At 38.0% G+C, this 19,515-nt stretch overlaps 2 protein-coding genes across 7 annotated transcripts in view; one reads left to right on the top strand and one right to left on the bottom strand.

Annotated features, from left to right (window-relative positions):
• Positions 1–19,515, top strand: part of Nf1 (neurofibromin 1) — a 262,777-nt gene that overhangs the window by 154,995 nt on the left and 88,267 nt on the right. The gene's annotated exons all lie outside the window — the stretch shown is intronic.
• Omg (oligodendrocyte myelin glycoprotein) lies at positions 11,117–13,865 on the bottom strand. The gene is made up of 2 exons (XM_075991437.1): positions 13,719–13,865; positions 11,117–12,805 (listed from the first exon to the last, which is right to left on the bottom strand). Exons 1-2 carry the CDS (start codon positions 13,719–13,721, stop codon positions 11,477–11,479), a joined length of 1,332 nt encoding a protein of 443 aa, XP_075847552.1. The 5' UTR covers positions 13,722–13,865; the 3' UTR covers positions 11,117–11,476.

Here is a 19,515-nt window from a genome sequence, read left to right as displayed (position 1 = left end):
TCATCCCCAAATAAACCTTAAAGCCATTAATAAGCACCCCCATTTCCTCCCTCTTCCTAGCACCTGACCACTGCTAATCTGCTTTGTGTCTCTATGGATTGCGTACCATAGATATTTCATTAAAAGTTAATCATACAGAATATGTTCCTTTGTGGCTTACTTCACACATATTTTCAAGGTTTCTTTGTGTTGTATCGTGAAAATTTCATTTAGTTTTGTATCCGACCAATATTCCATTGTATTACTATAGCACAGTTTATTCTTCTGTTATCTAGTTATAAAATGTTCTCCACTTCTTGGTCATTTTGCATAGCACTACTGACACTTTTATGTGTTTGTGTGGGATCTGTGTTTCCAGGTTTGTGTGTGTGTCTGTGTGGAGAGAGAGAGAGAGAGAGAGAGAGAGAGAGAGAGAGAGAGAGAGAGAGAGAGAGATGTTGAAACATGGTAATCAATCGTTAACCTCTGAGGACCTGACTATCTTTTCCCAAGTGCACATGCTATTCATTTTACTTTTCTACATAGTGCATGAGAGTTCTAGATTCTCCACACCCTGACCACATGCTTGCTGTTAGCTGTTTGTCTAGGCAAATTCTGGCAAATCCTTCCTCCTTCTGTTTCTAAATTGTACATGTTCCTAGGTTTTGCATATCTTTATGTGGATACACAAGAAATCTAGCATAGTAAATGGAACAGTGTAACAAACAGACGTCGGGTTTGTTCATTGTATTGTTTTTGATATGGGGACTTGCTTTATTACCCTGACTGATCTTGAAGTCAGGATCCTGGCTCTGTCTCCTGAGTGCTAGGATTACAGATGTTGCCACCAAGCCTAATCTAACCAATTTTTAATGATGCACAATAATATTAATTATTCATTGATAGCATTTAAACTTGCTCATTTAAACTGCAGATGTACATGGTTTTATTTGAGAAAAGAATAATTTAATATTAATGATTAGAATTGGAGTTCTAGCTAGGCGTGGTGTTGCACACTTATAATCCCAGCTACTCAGTAGTTTGAAACAGAAAACAAGAGTTCAAGCACAGCCTGGTTAATTTATGTAGACTCCACATCTTTTTTAAAGACAGGGTTTCTCTGTAGCTTTGGGGCCTGTTCTGGAACTCACAGAGATCCACCTGCCTCTGCTTCCCAAGTGCTGGGATTAAAGGAGTATACTACCACCACCTGGCAACTCTGCATCTTTTAAAAATGGAGGAAAACAAAGTAGAATCGAAGTTCTACCGTGAGCCGGGAGAGTTCTTAAGTGGTTGTCTTTTCTGTAACCCTTGGTCTGTTCTAACTTAAGACTTGTTCTTTAAAGGTGATTAGTGGTTATAATCCAGCTGCTGCTCTATTAAAAACAGGTGTTTGTTCAACTACTTTCAGGGTTAAAATCTGCCTTTTACTGGCAGTGGTGGCATACTCCTTTAATCCCAGCAATTAGGTGGATCTCTGTGAGTTTGAGGCCAGCCAGGGAAACATAGAGAAGCCCTATTTCCAAAAGCAAAAAAAAAAAAAAAAAAAAAAAAAAAAAAAATTTAACTTAAAAACTGGTTGCTTTGATGAAATAGACAGAAATTTAGGTATATCCCATGGTATACTTAAAATTAAAATCTATTACTAGTCATTTTATTATTTATATGTGAAAATATTTTTCCTAGTTTCAAGTGACTCCTTGATTTTCTAATTAATTTGTTTGAAGGAAACTTTGAGTTTTACAGTGTGTCTGTAAATTCATACTTAATGCCGTATAGCTTTCAGGTACAGCTTAAAGTCAAGCCATAGGATTTGATATGCTCTTTTAGAAAAACCATGCCATGACGAAGCATTAGCCCGTACAGTTAAATGAAATTATTTTTAAACATTTAATTGTCATTGGTATGAGGAAATACAGTTGAATATTGGGTGTCTACACAGTAGAGCTGGTAAATGGCTATGGCCGTTTGCCAGACACTCTTATACTTTATAATATCTCAGATGTGTTAGTGGTCACAGAGGCTTTGGTTGGCAAATGATAGCTTTCCCAGTGGTTATTGTGGTATATGGCTTCTTTGTTTTTCCTTACTGATGATTTGGTGTTTCCCCTTCTCTCTACTTGATGAAAAGCCATTAAATCTGAGCTTATTTTTTTGTTGAGCAAGCATTTGGTAGTCATTCAAAGTCCTTCTGCTATAGCAGTGTTCATTGTGTTTGAACTGTGACTATGGACTACAAGATAATGCAGAATAAAAAATTGTACTTCCTGATGTGATTAGCCTGATGGCCTGAGTTCAGATCCTCAGAACCCACATAAAAGCAGTGGCGTTGGGGGCTGGAGAGATGGCTCAGAGGTTGAGAGCACTGGCTGCTCATCCAGAGGTCCTGAGTTCAATTCCCAGCAACCACATGGTGGCTCACAACCATCTGTACTGAGATCTGGCGCCCTGCTCTGGCGTGCGGGCATACATCAAGGCAGAAAGTTGTATAATAAATAAATAAATCTTTAAAAAAAAAGCAGTGGTGTACATATAGCTGTACTCCCCAGCACTCCTGGGAAGATGGAAGGCGGAAACCAGTTAGACTAACATGTGCAGCACAGTAGCAGACAACAGGAAAGACCCTAACTCAAACATGGTAGAACCAGGACCAGCAGCTGAGGTTATCTGACCTCTCTACAGCTGTATGTGTACACACACACACACACACACACACGTGCGCGCGCGCGTTCTAAATTAAATCATATTTTCTATGAGATAAACAACAAATCAGCTATTTGAAGTATAACTGTGAAGAGAAGATTATGTGCCGTTATGGGTTCAATCGTTTGTCTTTGTGAGCTCATTAATGACCTCACATTTCTTTCACAGGTTTAGATCTGTGCAGATGGCTCAGCAGTTACCAACACTGGCTACTCTTACAAAAGATCTAGGTTCAATTCTCAGCACCTACATGGCAGCTCTCAATTGTCTGTAACTCCCATTCCAAGGAATCTAATGCCTTCTTCTGGCTCACTGAGTACCGGGCATACATAGTAAACTAAAATACATACAGGCAAAACATTCATAAATATAAAACAGAATAAAATTACTGAAGGCTTGTATAGCTTCCCCAGAGTGATTAATGCATTTTATTTGAACCATGCCTTGACCAGAAATTGATGTTGGATGTTGTTTTTTATTACTCTCCATCTTGTTTTTGAAACATGTTTTTTCTCTGGCCCTGGAGCTTACTGGTTTGGCTGAACTGACTGACCAGACAAACCCCCAGGATCCTCCTGTCTCCTTCCTAGGGCTGGTAGTACAGCATACTGCCACACCTAGTTTCTTATGTCCCCGGATCCAAATTCAGGTCTTCGTGCTTGCTTCGAAAGCACTTTACAGAATGAAGAACCATCTCCCCAGACCCTAACCCAGTTCTTAAAACACCCCTGTAGAATTTATATACTTTAAACTACTTTAAACAGATCACTATGTTAACAGGATAGCAGGCTTTAAATGACAAAATTTACTCCTGTTCTTTCATTAAACTACAATGCACAGTTGAACAATTTTGCTGTTTTTGTTATGTGTGCATGTTGATTTCTGTGCTTTGTGAGTAGCCTCAACAAATTCAGAATCTCAAGCCAGGGATTCTGATGAAGAAAATCGGCATTTTTTAAAATCTAGTATTTCCCACCTAGTTCTTCTGTAACACATTTTAATGAATGAAAGACAGTTGAACCAAAATGGCTTTTCTTAAAAGTTGAGTTTCTTAAAGACCTCACTTTGCTCTACAGTTTTCAGTGTGTGAAACAAATTAACACATTAATACACTGAGGTGACAGTAGGTTTCACTCCCTGGCTGACTTCATTTGAGCAAGTCACTCTACTAAAATGTTCAGGAATTTTCAGAATTAATAATAATTCGCACCTATCTAGAATTGGTTCACATGTAACTCTACAGTGCCTTGAACTAATTTCTTGCATGGCAAGTAGTACCCTAACCAGAGCCGGCCGTCATTCTGATTTTATTTCTCCCCTGAGATGAGTGGTCTTGATAAGTTGCCCAGGCTGACTTTGAACTTGTAATCCTTTTAAGTGGTAGATACTATATAAGTTTATTCTACTACATTTGACTGCCTTCATTCTTAACTTTTCTTTTATCTCCCTCAGGACTTTGCTTTGACCTAAGTAGAAGAACCATAGATTCTAGAGTAGACTTGGCTTGTCGTAAGTAGGCTATCATTAGTGCATTGGTCACATCTTTGATCTGTTCTTCTTGTTAGGTAGGAATTGAGATAAAGATAGTTAATAAAAGAAACTTGAAAGAAATAACATCAAAACTGAAATACAAAGGATGAATAGGGTTGCCAAAATAAGAAGAGGGGCATATGGCATCCCTGAAAGCCTGGTGGCCAAAGAGAGCATGTGAATGTTGAGACATGTTGTTTTACTTGGTTGACATGAGTATGAGGATGCTGAGTTTTGGTTCATAGCTGAGTTACTCTCTAAACGAATCTTGCCATTGTGTGATATGGCTATTGTATTGTCTTCCCTAGTACTGATTTTATTCCATAAGCTTTTTAAATTGTTATTTTAAGAATTATAAGATAGCACATATTTTTATTGTCTTTCTTGGTTATATGGCTGGCCATATTCTCATATTTATTATCTTGTTTTCTGTGTTGTAAACATTCTGTTTTTTTTTAATAACTAGGTGGGTCATTTTTTTAAAATATTTGTTTGTTTGTTTGTTTATTTATTTATTTATTATGTATACAACATTCTGCCTCGATGTGTGCCCACACGCCAGAGCAGGGCGCCAGATCTCAGTACAGATGGTTGTGAGCCACCATGTGGTTGCTGGGAATTGAACTCAGGACCTCTGGAAGAGCAGCCAGTACTCTTAACCTCTGAGCCATCTCTCCAGCCCATAAACATTCTGTTTTTGTCCATTACCCAGTACTGAAAACATTTTTTTTATAGTTACAGTCTCCTTTATAGTATTCTATTTTAATATTTTCATCAGGTTTGATGTTCTAAAATAAGGAATTCAGGTTTATATTGACCAATTTATTGACAATTTTTTAGTTCACTTTGTGGCATGTATCACATGAATTTAATGTTAAAGTAAAGTGTCTACCTATTTTCTTATATTTTTATATTTTATGTCTATGAATGTTTTTTGCCTGCATTTATGTATGTGTACTACATGTGTGCCTGGTGCTCAAGGAGGTCTTTAGAGGGTGTCAGATCCCTTATAACTCCAATTATGGGTGGTTGTGAGCTACCTTTAGGTGCTAGGAATCAAACTCGGATTGTTGGTGAGAGCAACAAGAGCTCTTAACCACTGATCCGTCTCTCCAGTCTGTGTCTTCCAATTTCCCTGCACTGTTCATTAAATCTTTCCTTATCCTTTTGAGCTCTCATTCTTTTTTATCCCAAAGTTAACAATGTTTAATTAATGGTGTGTACTAGGCACTATTTTAAGCACTGTGTGTCACCTTATTTTCTTTTTTTAAAATTTTTTAAAAATATTTATTTATTATATATACAATATTCTGTCTGTATGTCTGCAGGCCAGAAGAGGGCACCAGACCTCATTACAAGTGGTTGTGAGCCACCATGTGGTTGCTGGGAATTGAACTCAGGGCCTTTGGAAGTGCAGGCAATGCTCTTAACCTCTGAGCCATCTCTCCAGCCCCAGCCTTATTTTCTTTTTATAACTCTACCATGAGGCATAGAGCTGATTTTCTAAATTGCACAACTAATAAAAGGCTTTGTTGGGTGGGCTTGGTGGTGTATGCTTGAAATTCCAGCACTTAGAAAACTGAGGCAGGAAGATTGGGAGTCTGAGACCAGCCTGGGCTACGTAGTGAGATCCTATCTTAAAATGCATATACATAGGCCAGCAAGATGGCTCAGTGGGTAAAGGTGCTCACTCCAGTCTTGATAACCAAAACCCACACGATGAAAGGAGAGAACTGGCTTCGAAAAGTAATCCTTTAACCTCCACACATATACACTCTGTGATTCTCTGTCTCTCTGTCTGTCTATCTGCCTTTCTATAAATAAACAAACAAACAAACAAACAAATAAATAAATGAAATAAATAAATGTTAGGAATATTTTAGGGGCACACATGCCAGAACACACGTACAGAAAAAGTTTGTCATGTGTGGAATTCCTTCTTATGTACTCTGTGCAGCAATAGTACTTTATCATTTCTGTATTTTGGCTGTCTTCGTGTGCATCTGTTGGTGAGTTGTGTGCCCGTGTACACATGTACTAGTAATGAGACTTAAGCCCAAGGTCTCTTGAGCACATGCCCCACTATAAGATAGACCCCAGGCCCTTCCTTCCTTTCAACTGTTAGACTCCTACTCTCCTGTCTTACTATGATTGGTACAAAGATATGTCTACCATTGCTTCTGGATTTGGAAGGAAGTTTTATACCTCTTTATTTTTCCAAGTGACCCAAGTATTTTATGTCCTATTTAAAAAAGATTCTTATTGAAGTGCTTGTCAGAAAATGCTTAATTCTTAAATTATACTGTCAATGACTGCAACTTTATGGTAAACTAGTCAAGATGTGTTTTTTGTATGTAGCCTTTGGTATGTTGACGATACCAGCTAAATGAGGTTGAGTGAATGAATAAATTGGTATACCTGAACTTATTACCCCACGTTATTGTTTTTTACAGTCACCTATTTGGTCCTCCAAATTCTATGTGTATGTGATTTTTTTTGTCATTATAGTTTGTTCCTATAATTTTCTAATTATTTTGACCAACGTGTGAAAAAAGTCATTTGTGTCCATATTTATTTTGTTGTTAAAGTTGTTTCTCAAAATGTTGACAAGGTATGTTTTCAGTAAGCAATTATTTCATCTGTTAAGACTTAAGAATTTAGTTTCTTATTTTCTTAGTTATCTGTTTATGTTTTGTTCTACAGTATCCCAAATGACGGGATTTTTAAAATCTAAATATATTGATTTTTATCTTCTCCCCTTTTTCCACTTTACTATTTTAAAGAAAATTTGTTAGATTTTTGTATATGACTATTTTGCCTACAGTTATTTATGTGCACCACACATGTGTCTGGTGCCCACATTGTTTAGAAGAATGTATCAGATCCCCCTGGAACTATAGTTATGAATGGTTATGAACCATTATGTTGGTTCTGGAATCTAAACCTAGCCCCTCTGCAAGAGCAACAAGTGCTCTTAACCTTTGGGTCATCTCTCCAGCATCTGGTGTATGCGTACATGTGTGCTTGTGTGTGTTCATGTGTGTACATGTGTGCCTCAACACATATGTGGAGGTCACAGGACAACTGCTTGAAATTGATTCTCTCCTTCTACCCTTGCATGGATTCCAGGGATCAAACTTAGGTCTCTAGGCTTGCACACTAAGCCTCTTTACCCATTGAATCATTCTCTCTAGCCCCCAAGTATTGTTTTACAAGTTGGCTTATATGGAACATCACTCACTTTTTGTTGTTGTCTTTGTTGTCTGAGATTTGCAGTTGCTTATCCTTTTCAGGGGGCTTTCATGATACTCCAGGCCTGTGTCGTTTTTAACCAAATGGGTGTCTGTACAGCCTAGCTAACGTCAAGTAAATATTTTTTTCTCCACTTAAAAAGGAAACCAAACAAACAAAAATGTTTTTTGCCAACATAAGTGACCTGGTGGTTTACTATTTGTGTATATCATTCCTTAACTAGTTCTGTTTGTTTGTTTAGAGACAAAGTCTCTACATAGCCCTGTCTGTTCTGGAACTCACTGTATAGACCAGGCTGGCCTCGGACTGACTGGGATCCACCTGCTTCCACCTTCCAGGTGCTGGTATTAAAGGCCGGTGCCGTCACACCAGGCTTTTAATTTTTTTTTAAACATAATTTCTAAAGTATAAATAATGAATGATTTTAGGTGTCTACTTTTTTTGTATCCTTTAAAGGAATTTGTTGTTGATTCATAGCATCATTTAATAACACATGAATGATTAAGACTCTGAAAGCTTTGTGTGAATTATGTCATTTAATTCTCAAGAGAAAAAAAGCAACACTATTCTTGCTAACCCATTTCACAGATGAAGAGAATGAATTAGAACAGTAGAAAGTGTTTTTTGTTGGTTGTACTACTGACAGAAGTGAGTTATTTACAAAATAGAACAAAGCCTCAGAGGTGTGTGTGTGTGTGTGTGTGTGTGTGTGTGTGTGTGTATAGAACAGATATTCTTGGACTTGGGACAGACTTACATCTCGGTAAAAGTCTTTGTAAATTGATGATACCCTAAATTGAAAATGTGTTTAATATACTTAATTTATATATTCCTAGAACCCTTGAATAATTTTATAATTGGCCAAGTCATTTAGCAAAAAAAAATAAGTCTTCATACATACTGACGTATAACTACATATATTTATACACTTGAGCTCTAGGAAGAAATACTCAAGGAACACATCCCAAAATATTTGGGGGATAATAATACAATAGCATTGGGGAATTAGCCCTTTTTGAACCCTCTTTGATTAATAATGATACAAATATAATTTCCTTAGAGGGGAAGTATTATCTAATTACTTTAAGACTAGGTAATACTTCTTCCTAAAACATAGTGTAGTTGACAGATATTGTACTTGTAAATTTACCAAGTTTCTCCTCTGTATTTTGCAGACATATCTGTCAGTCAGGATGGTATTATCTGTGGTTGCTGCTAATGTTGTAATCCATAGTTAGTATTTCTTGTTGTCCCCATAGGAACTCTAAGATGTTAAACGTTTATCATCCATAATTTAAAAGTTAGCACCAAAGAATCTGGTCTTGTGAAACTCAGTGGTCTGTCAAACAAACAAACAGGTGCAGCAACAACTCAAACCATGTGCATTGTAGAGAAGGCAGTGTCTAAGCAGTCAGCATCTGTCAGGGGTAGTGGAGATACTAGATCGTTTTGGAAGGGAAAATGGACAGCATGCCCATTTGAAGACATAATGCAGTTTAAAATCATTTTAGGGGCTTTTCTTCATGGTGAGATTACTTAATATAGTGAGACAAGTTTATAGAGGCAGAAAAATATTCAGAAGCCACTGTAGAGACAATATAAAGAAAGATTTTTTTTATTGAACTATACCTGTAATTTTCCATAAACTTAATCCTTCTTTTAAAAGAAGAAAAAAAAGTTTTAGGACAGGCATAATGGTGCTTGCCTTTAATCTCAGCACTTGGAGGCAGAGGCAGGTACATATCTGGGAATTGGAGGCCAGCCTGGTCTACATAAGGAGTTCCAAGTTGGCCAGTGCTACATAGTGAGACCCCGTCTCAACACTACAATGAAAAAGGGCTTGAAGAAGTGTTCAATACTGTTACTTTGCTTTCTGAATGGAGTTGTTCTTCTGTGGCTGAGGAGTTGGCTCATTGGGTAAGGATCCGTGCTCTTCAGTGAAGCACGAGGACTGGGGTTGGGAGTCACCAGGACCCATTAAAAAATATCAGACATGGCTGCATGTGCCTGGAACCTCTAGCATTGTGGTTGGGGTGGGAACAGACAATTCACTGTTAGCTAACTTGCCACCCAGCCTAGCCAAAATGGCAAGCTTTTTGTTGTTGTTGTTTTGTTTTGTTTTTGTTTGTTTTTCCGAGGCAGGGTTTCTCTGTAGCTTTGGAGCCTGCCCTGGAACTAGCTTTTGTAGCCCAGGCTGGCCTCGAACTCATAGAGATCCACCTGCCTCTGTCTCCCGAGTGCTGGGATTAAAGGCATGCGCCACCACCGCCTGGCTGGGAAGCTTTTGTTCAGTGAGAAAACCACATCTCAAGCCAGAAAAGCAAAAAGCAATGGACCGCCGGGCGGTGGTGGTGCATGCCTTTAATCCCAGCACTCGGGAGACAGAGGCAGGCGGATCTCTATGAGTTCGAGGCCAGCCTGGTCTACAAGAGCTAGTTGCAGGACAGGAACCAAAAAGCTACAGAGAAACCCTGTCTCAAAAATCAAAAAAAAAAAAAAGCAATGGAGGAAGAGGAAGACAGCTGATTCATCCACTCTTACATGCAGACAGCCCACACATACACGCAGGGCAGGGCAGGGCAGGGCAGGGCAGGGCAGGGCAGGGCAGGGCAGGGCAGGGCAGGAGGCGGCTGTGGTCGTAATCCAGAAAAGAAGACTATTTGGATTTTTTTAAATTTAATTTTGTTTTTTTGTTTTTTTAGGAAAAAGCATAACAAGTTACTTTTGTACTTTCCCCCAAATTTAGAAATGCTTTGGGTGTGTTATTTTATATTTTAATTTAGCCTGTACTGAGGCTTTTTCTGTTAATTTTCAGCTATTTCTTATGTTGTTACTAATTCATTAAGTACTTACATATTTTGTCGAAAATTCTCACTATTTTATTCTAGCTGGAGTCCAGTACAGTTGATGTGGAGTATCAAATTTGTCCCCTGCCCAACCTTGTTAGTCCACTTTATTAGATAATTACCTAATAATTCCTTTGTGGCACCTAAGGAATCCCATTCCTTCCTTTCTTCCTTCTCTCCACCCCACAGGCTCCCTCAGAATGACCCAAGCTGTTGTTAGACTCCATGGTTTGAGCCACAAACTAATCTTACTTTAAATTTGTTAGATCAGATTGTTATAATTTCTGATTTTATAAAAGATATATCTATTAAATATTTATAAAAGATAAATTTCTCCTATAGTCATAAAATTTAACTGTAAACATTTAATTTTGAATTAATGAATGATCTATTAAATATCCATGAAAACGCTAACAAATACTTAAACTAAAACTTTTTATTCTTTTGTTTTTAATTCTTTTCTTACATAAAAAACAAAGTTAAATTTTCCTTGTTAAAATGCAAAGCCAAATGTCTCCTAGCCTTTTGAAGAGCATTTGTCCATTATACAACTGTAAAGTAGCCAAGAGTTTCTCCGAAGCAGAACATTGTTTAGATTTAAAACCACTCTAGCTTGTGGAAAATAATGATGTGTGTAACCATTTACAGAGTGGCAGCCTTGGTTCTACTGAAGTACTAAAATCCCTGAGTGCCCCACATTTCATCCACCTTAAAGCCCTATCAGGATTCTCTAAAGCAGAAATTGTTAGTTCATCTCGATTCTACTAAGTAGATTATTATAATGTCTAGAAAGTCAAGCGACACAGTTAGAGCATAGACCTTTTATTTTTTTCCCAGACATTAACAATGTAAACATACATAAAATACATATTAAAGTTTAGATGCTTTCAGCATTTGTGCAATAAGTTGAAGCCTTAAAAAGGAAACATTTCATTAAAAAAAAAAGTCATTAGTTTTACTTAAGACAGTAAAATAGCAGCAAGTACCAAGACATTGTGCACTTCTCTTAATTAAGACAAGTTACTTCATTTACATCAAATTCAGAAATACAAGACTGGCTTTCTTGAATACATAATATAGCTTGAGTCACTGGTTAGATAGGGGCATATTTTCCCAGCTATACATCAGGGAGGAAGGCTTTCCTTAGTTTCAGAAACTACAGACCCTTAAGTAACCAGCATGACCACAGCGTTGAGGATAAAGAGAAGTGAAGCATTTACTTTCCAAGCACTAGCCACAGAAGGTAGTTGAGTCTTTACATTTGCAGTGGTTTCTTCCCTCCGGAGGTTGAGGGTTGTGCTTTGTTGAGGCATTTCAGAGAAGTTATTTGGCATGCCACTGGTGATACTTAGGGTCATGGGTGTTGGGGATGATTTTGCTGCACTAGGGAGGCTCGTATTTGAAATCACTCCATCTTGGAGGTGAATAGTTAGAGTTGCAGCTGCTGCCTCATGTGAATCGGTCATTTCTGTGGATGTGTCTTCTGGATAGGGCACCAAAGCCTTACCAGTGCTAGTAAGAGTGGTACCTCTGCTTAGTGTGACACCAAATGTTGTTTCCTTTCCTCGGTATTGTTTGGGTGTTTTGGTCACTTTGGGTTGAGTTACCACACTCAGAGAGTTAATGGAGTCCACTGTGTGCATCCCACTGATAGTAAATAGGCTTGAGGTAAATCCAGGAGCTGTGGGGGATATGCTCTGTTCCTTCAGAGAAGACACTTGGTCAGAACAAGGAGTCCCTATCACATGGGCTTTTGTTTCCATCACCCACTTCAGTAAGTAAATGATGTTTTGTTTATGGTCACATGACCACCTGTTATTATGAAGCGTTATCTCTTGCAGCTGCACAAGTTGGTCAAAAGACTGATCTGGAATGAATGTGAACTTATTGTTGTGCAGGTAAAGATGGGTGAGATTTGTCAGGGTCATTAATGTCCCTGGGAGAATTTGTGTCAGTGAGTTATTAGATAGGTCCACAATAAGTAGTTTGGAGGGCATGTTGGTTGGAACTGTCCAAAGTTTGTTACTGCTGAGGTTTAGAACCTCAAGACTTCTCAAGGTATTTTTAATGAGAACAACTTTTTCCAACATATTCTTAGAAACATCCAGATATTTAAGGTTCCACTGATAAGCAGTATCAGATTTGTCAAGAAGTTTAATATTGTTGTTAGCAGCAGACATGTTCCAGAGAGACCGAGGTAACTGAGCAGGCAGACTTTCAAGCCTGTTGTTTGAAATATCCAGGGTCCTCAGATTGGTATATTTGGTTAACTGGTTATGTAGATCAGTAAAGTGATTATAAGACAAATTTAAATGTATAATGTTCTCTTGGAGTCCAGGTGGTAATGTGGTCAAGTTTCTGCCCGAACAGTCCACATGCCTGTGCCTCTCTGTGCATATACATTGGAGAGGACAAATGCATAAAATGCCAGGCGTAAGAAACAGAAGGACAAACAGGCAGGAAGACATTTTCAGTATCTGATATTCCATCAAAGCCTGAAAACAAACAGATACATCCTTCTTTTAATATGCAAATACACTTTCAGCATCTGCATGGGTCAGTTAGCATTCGGCAAAATTTTCAATAAACCTCCTTGTTGTTGAGTCCTTTTATAATTGTTCCAGTGATTAAACTAACAAAGCTGCCCTTCATTTATAGTCCAAATGCCTAATCCTTCAACTGGGGCTATGTGGTAGTTGGGGGTTGGGGGGATTGAGGGAGAGAGAGACAGAGAGAAAAAAGAGACAGAGGCAGAGGCAGAGGCAGAGGCAGAGAGAGAGAGAGAGAGAGAGAGAGAGAGAGAGAGAGGCTCTCCTGCGTTTTCTTTCTTATTTTTACCCTTTGCCGTGTTTGTTCTGATTTATCTTCTCAAAGCCTTAATAGGGACAGAATGGCATTGTCTACAAATGAGGAGCTTTATAGTCTTAGGCTGTTACTATTTTTGATAATATGTTTTCTTATTCAGAAAAAATGGCTGTCGTGTCTGTTTTTCTTAAATCTCTGCAGTATTGTAAGACACAATATGTGTGTAGTTCGAGATGTTAAAGCAGTTATATTAAAACAATATTTTGAAATTTCATCTTTTTATAGATAACTGCATCCTGGTAAAATGTTTTAATGAACTCGGAAAAATCAAGACTGAGAGCATACCTTTAAACCTCACATTTTGTAAAGTGATGTTTTTTCCAGTATATTTCAGTACCAATTCTAAAGGAAAAGATATATATATATATTTACAAAGTGAGTGGACATTAAAAAGAAAACCTCAACTACTACTGCAGCAGATTTTGGTGCATGCACTTGTTATTGAATATATTCAGTCCTAACATTGGCTTAAAGAAAAAACAAAAACGAAAAGGCAAGGAAAAATCCAAAGTCGGTCTTTTACCAATTTAAGTAGCTGCTTACCATAATGTCGTCTTCAACATCAGCATCTCATTTTCTCCGGGAAACTTGAGGCTTAAAGGTCGTCTTGTTCTGGAGAGTCGGAAGGGTTTCTGTCTGTGGGCTGTGCTTGTCTGCTCAGCTGCATTGTGTTGCTGTGAGCTGAAGCTCTGCAACCACCTGATCAGTACCACATAGGAGGACTGCAGAGCTGTCATTGGTGCTGACTCAAATTTATTGCAAGAGGTGCATACGCAACGAAATGAACATTTTTTTTTTAAATTTACAGATCTGAGAATCTCTTACATAGCTCTGATTTCCTGCTGGATGGAATACTTAATGAAAAAGGGGTTGTCGTTTCAGTGTTAAATACAGCATTTACTTCTTTCTGTATATTTCTCTGAGCTTGTGTTGCACATTTAACATTTCCTTGCTGTAATTCTTGTTAAAGCCTCTACATTCTTTTTATGTGTGGAAATACTGAAAATGGACTTAACCTTTTGTTGTGAATTGATTTCTAGGATACTAATTGAACTAATTTTAATCTATGCATTTTTATGTTCTTTTCAAAAATTGTTCAGTTGTCATGTTACCATTTTATATGTCATGATAAAATCTTGATTTTTATGTCTTCCTCCATCATTGTTATTATTATATTTAATTAGCTTTTCAAATTTATCAGCGACGTACATGTCTCATCTTACCTTTTAGGAAGTACAGGAATTCTTCAATATGATTATTTTGTTTTTAAATTCCTTATTCAAAAGATAATTTGACTAATGCTACCCACAGGTCAGTTACATTGTCCCCACACTTCATGCTCTCCCACCATTTCCTTAGTGCCGGTGTTCAAGTCCAAGATAAGCTACATTTAAAATGAGGATGCTAGACTTTAAAAACAAACCAACAAACAAGCAGAAAACAAAACAAAATAGGGTGATTTCCCTGTATATCCCTGGCTGGCCTGGAACTCAATTTGTAGATCAGGGTGGCCTAGAACTCACAGAAATCTGTCTGACTCTGCCTCTGAGTACTAGAATTAAAGATGTGCACCACCTTACCTGGCAGATACTAGATTTTTTTCCCTCCCCAATACTTGGCTTTTAGTTTTCAATCCAAATGGTTTAATAATTGTTCATATTTATATATTTGAACAGGATGGAGGTTTATTTGTTGTTTTTCCTATGATACTTACTCTGGATTTTATGGATAGAGTATTACTTTCTAGAGAGGTATTGTTGGGACTGTATAAAAGACCATTAATTTGATTTATTTTTGACTAACAGTATCAAAGCTGGAAAGGCAGCACAGACCTGTAATATCAGCACTCAGGAGGTAGAGGCAGGCAGATAGGAATTCAAGACCAGCCTAGAGTAGATGAGACCCTGTCTCAAAATATAAAATAAAACTAATACTTTTTAATTATTTACTTGGTGCTTTATATTTATATTTTATTTTTCCCAGAAAGTTAGTAGGTTTAAAAATATACCCAACAATATTTATAAAAGATAAAACCATAGTCGAATTTTATAAAATATAATTAGATTTATGGTATTTTAGGTAGACTGGTTATATAAATGATCAATTAAAACTCAAATCTAATTTACAAAAATGACTACTTTACTTTATGAAAGAAAACAAGAAAAAATGTGATATTTATTTTCAAATTGTCACCATTTTAAAACCAGCAATTAGGGGGCTGGAGAGATGGCTCAGTGATTAAGAGCATTGCCTGCTCTTCCAAAGGTCCTGAGTTCAATTCCCAGCAACCACATGGTGGCTCACAACCATCTGCAATGAGGTCTGGTGCCTGCTTCTGGCCTGCAGGCATACATGTAGAAATTGTATACATAATAAATAAATAAATATTAAAAAAAAACAAAACCCAGCAATTATTAGCATATTACATGTTGAGAAAATGTGTAGGCACTAATTAGTTTGTGTTCCCTCCCTAAATTTTGTGAACTGTCATTTTATTTGTATCGAAAAAGGAACTGATTGTATTGAAATCTACAGCTTTTCTTCTTGGACCTATCTTATAGGAGTCATCTTTTAGATAAAACCAGTGTTCCTCGAAAAGGAACTACACTCCAGAGACCTGCATCATTAGAGATTGGTATTGATTTGGTATTTCATTGCCATTTTATTTTCAGTCTTCATTTGAACTTGAGATTATTTGTATGAATTTCAGAATCTGCTCATCAGTGATGAGCCTTAAAAATAATATTTGAAATACTGCATTCGGCAGTATGTTTTGGAGGTGAGAATGGTTTGCTTTTGACAATTAGCATTCCATTTCGGCTCATGTACCAACCACTACACTTCAAGGGATAAGACTAGGATCAATTTGCCAGACCCTAAATCTCTCTTAGGAAGATCCATTATGCCATTACAGACACGGAATGACCTGTTTGTATTACACCAGTACTTTTATTTGAAAGAACATACTATGTCACTAATTAGTTAATGGGTTCAAAATTAATTTAAGCTTAGTCTTAAAACCAGCAGCAAACCCTGCCCTCCAAGGGTGTTATAACCTCTCCCCTCAGCACTGCCAACAGTAGTCCATATGTTCAAGCACATTAGGATTGGATTCTGCGGTGCTGTTTTTCATTTAGAATTTAGTATTAAAGATGACTGTAGCTTCTCAGAAAGAAAAAGGGGTTGTCGTTTCAATGTTAAATACAGCAATTCCCTCCACACACACACACCCTGTGTGATCAAGTCCAAGATAAGCTACATTTAAAATGAGGATGCTAGACTTTAAAAACAAACCAACAAACAAGCAGAAAACAAAACAAAATAGGTTGATCTCCCTGTATATCCCTGGCTGGCCCGGAACTCAATTTGTCAAACCCCCCCAGACAGGGTTTCTCTGTAGCTTTGGAGCCTGTTCTGGAACTAGCTCTTGTAGACCAGGCTGACCTCAAACTTACGGAGATCCACCTGCCTCTGCCTCCTGAGTGCTAAATACAGCAATCTTTTACACTGTTAAAGATTCTCAGAAAATTAGATAGTATGTTACTCTTTTTTATTTGTTTGTTTGATTTTTTTTTAAGATTTATTTATTTACTATGTGTACAGCATTCCTTTCATGTGTGCCCGCAGGCCAGAAGGGGGTGCCGGGTCTCATTACAGATGGTTGTGAGCCACCATGTGGTTGCTGGGAATTGAACTCAGGACCTCTGGAAGAGCAGTCAGTGCTCTTAACCACTGAGCCATTTCTCCAGCTGCTGTTTGTTTGATTTTTGAGACAGGGTCTCTCTATTATGTAGCTCTGACTGTCCTAATCTGGTCCTGTAGACCAGACTGACCTGAGACAGAGATCCACCTGCTTCTGCCTCCCAAGTGCTGGGATTAAAGGTGTGTACCACATTACCTGGCAAGAAGATTAATTTAAAAAAGAAAAAAAAAACAAGCCGGGCGGTGGTGGCGCATTCCTGTAATCCCAGCACTTGGGAGGCAGAGACAGGCGGATCTCAGTGAGTTCGAGGTCAGCCTGGTCTACCAAGGGAGTTCCAGGGCAGGCTCCAAAGCTACAGAGAAACCCTGTCTCGAAAAACCAAAAAAAAAAAAAACCAAAAAAAAAAAACAAGTATTTGTTAAAACTTACCTTATATGCTATGCAGAAGCTTTAATTACACTTTAGATAAATTCACCACAGATTATATCTGGTCTAGATTAAGAATTAAATTAGTTAACATATCTTTTGTGTCTAAGGCTATATTGTGACAGCATCGTGAGAAATACAGCAAACCACCTGCCAGGTAGTAGCCATTTCATTTCAGTCAACAGCTCCAATTTTCCTTTATTCTTGAATTGGTAACATGGAATGTTCCCCATAATTGTGAGCCTAAGTACTGTCATTGATGCAGATTCTGCATCCCATTTCTTTTTTAAAATTTATTTTATTATTTTATGTTTATGAATGTTTTACCTGTATGTGTGTCTGTGCATCACATGTGTACTGCTGACTAAGATCAGAAGAGGGCATAGGTCCCTGAGACTGCAGTTACAAAAAGGTTGTGCGATGACATATGGTTGCTGGGAGTCAAACCCTGGAAAAGCAACAAATACAAATGTTTGGTTGGTTGGTTTTGGTTGGTTTTTTTGTTGTTGTTGTTTGGGGTTTTTTTTTGTTTTTTGTTTTTTTCATTTCTCAAGACAGGATTTCTTTGTGTATTCTTGGCTGTCCTGGAATTTGCTCTGTTCTCAAACTCTCATAGATTACCTCTGTCTCCCAAGGTCTGGGATTAGAGACATGTGCCACCATTGTCCTGGCTTACAACAAATATCACAACAACTGAGAGCCATCTCTCTGTAGCACAAATAATAAAAACCCAGAGACAGATATTGGAGTTCAAATTGAAGATCAGAGAAACAACAGCCAGCCACTAGAGAGACCTTTTTTTTTTTTTTAACCTCTACCAAATCTTCACACTGAAAGGGCAAAATCCTGTGTCCACCTCCCTACTGCTGGGATTAAAGGTATGTGACTCCCAAACACTGGGATTAAAGGTGTGAGCCACCACCACCTCAATCTGTTTCTGGGTTGATTTTGTGTGGCCCAGGGTAGTCTTGAATTTACAGAGGTTCTTCTGCCTCTGTCTTCCAAATCCTGGGATTAAAGGTATGTGTCATCACTCCCTGGCCTGTATAGCTGACTAGTGTGTCTGCTTTGCCCTCTAATTTTCAGGCAAGCTTTATTTATTAAAACACAAATAATATACCATTGCATGTCTCCACCCTTCAGCATCCTTTTCTTAAAATGCTTGAGACCAGAAGTATTTCCAAGCTTGGAATTTTAAAGATATACTTACAGATGCATACATATATGCCTATTGATACACATACATATACATACATACATGCCTATTGATACACATACATATACATACATACATGCCTATTGATATACATACAGATGCATACATACATGCCTATTGATACACATACATATACATACATACATGCCTATTGATACACATACATATGCATACATACATGCCTATTGATACACATACAGATGCATACATATATGCCTATTGATACACATACAGATGCATACATACATGCCTATTGATACACATACCGATGCATACATACATGCCTATTGATACACATACATATGCATACATACATGCCTATTGAGCTTCCTTTGGGTAAAGATCTGAGCTCTTCAAAATTTTTGAGCACTCCAGATAATTTTAAATTTTTTGATTAGGATTGCATAGTCTATAATACAGTTAACTTCTGACTGAATTTCCTGCTGACAACAAATAAGAATATGGAAAAAACCATTTTTCAAATTTACTTATTTTTTTTCCATTCAAAAATTTCCACTTCCTCCCCTCCTCCCATTCCTCTCTTGCTCTCCCACTCACCTTTCTCCCTCCCCCTCCCTCCTTAAGAGAGGGCTGGGAACCCTGCCCTGTGGGAAGTCCAAGGCCCTCCCCCCCTACATCCAGGCCTAGGAAGCTTTGCATCCAAATAGACTAGGATCCCAAAAAGCCAGTACATGCAGTAGAAACAAGTCCCAGTGCCTTTATCAATGGCTTCTCAGTCAGCCCCCATTGTCAGCCACATTCTGAGAGTCTGGTTTGGTTGCATGCTCATTCAGTCCCAGTCCACCTGGATTTGGTGAGCTCTCATTAGAACAGGCACACTGTCTCAGTGGGTGGACCAACCCCTCACGGTCCAGACTTCCTTACTCATCTTCTCCCTCCTTCTGCTCTTCAACTGGACCTTGGGAGCTCAGTCCATTGCTCTGATGAGGGTCTCTGTCTCTATCTCCATCTGTCACCAGATGAAGATTCTATGG

Source organism: Microtus pennsylvanicus, chromosome 11, assembly GCF_037038515.1.
Source record: "Microtus pennsylvanicus isolate mMicPen1 chromosome 11, mMicPen1.hap1, whole genome shotgun sequence".
Taxonomy (NCBI): Eukaryota; Metazoa; Chordata; class Mammalia; order Rodentia; family Cricetidae; genus Microtus; species Microtus pennsylvanicus.
This window is presented reverse-complemented; position numbering and strand designations above follow the sequence as displayed.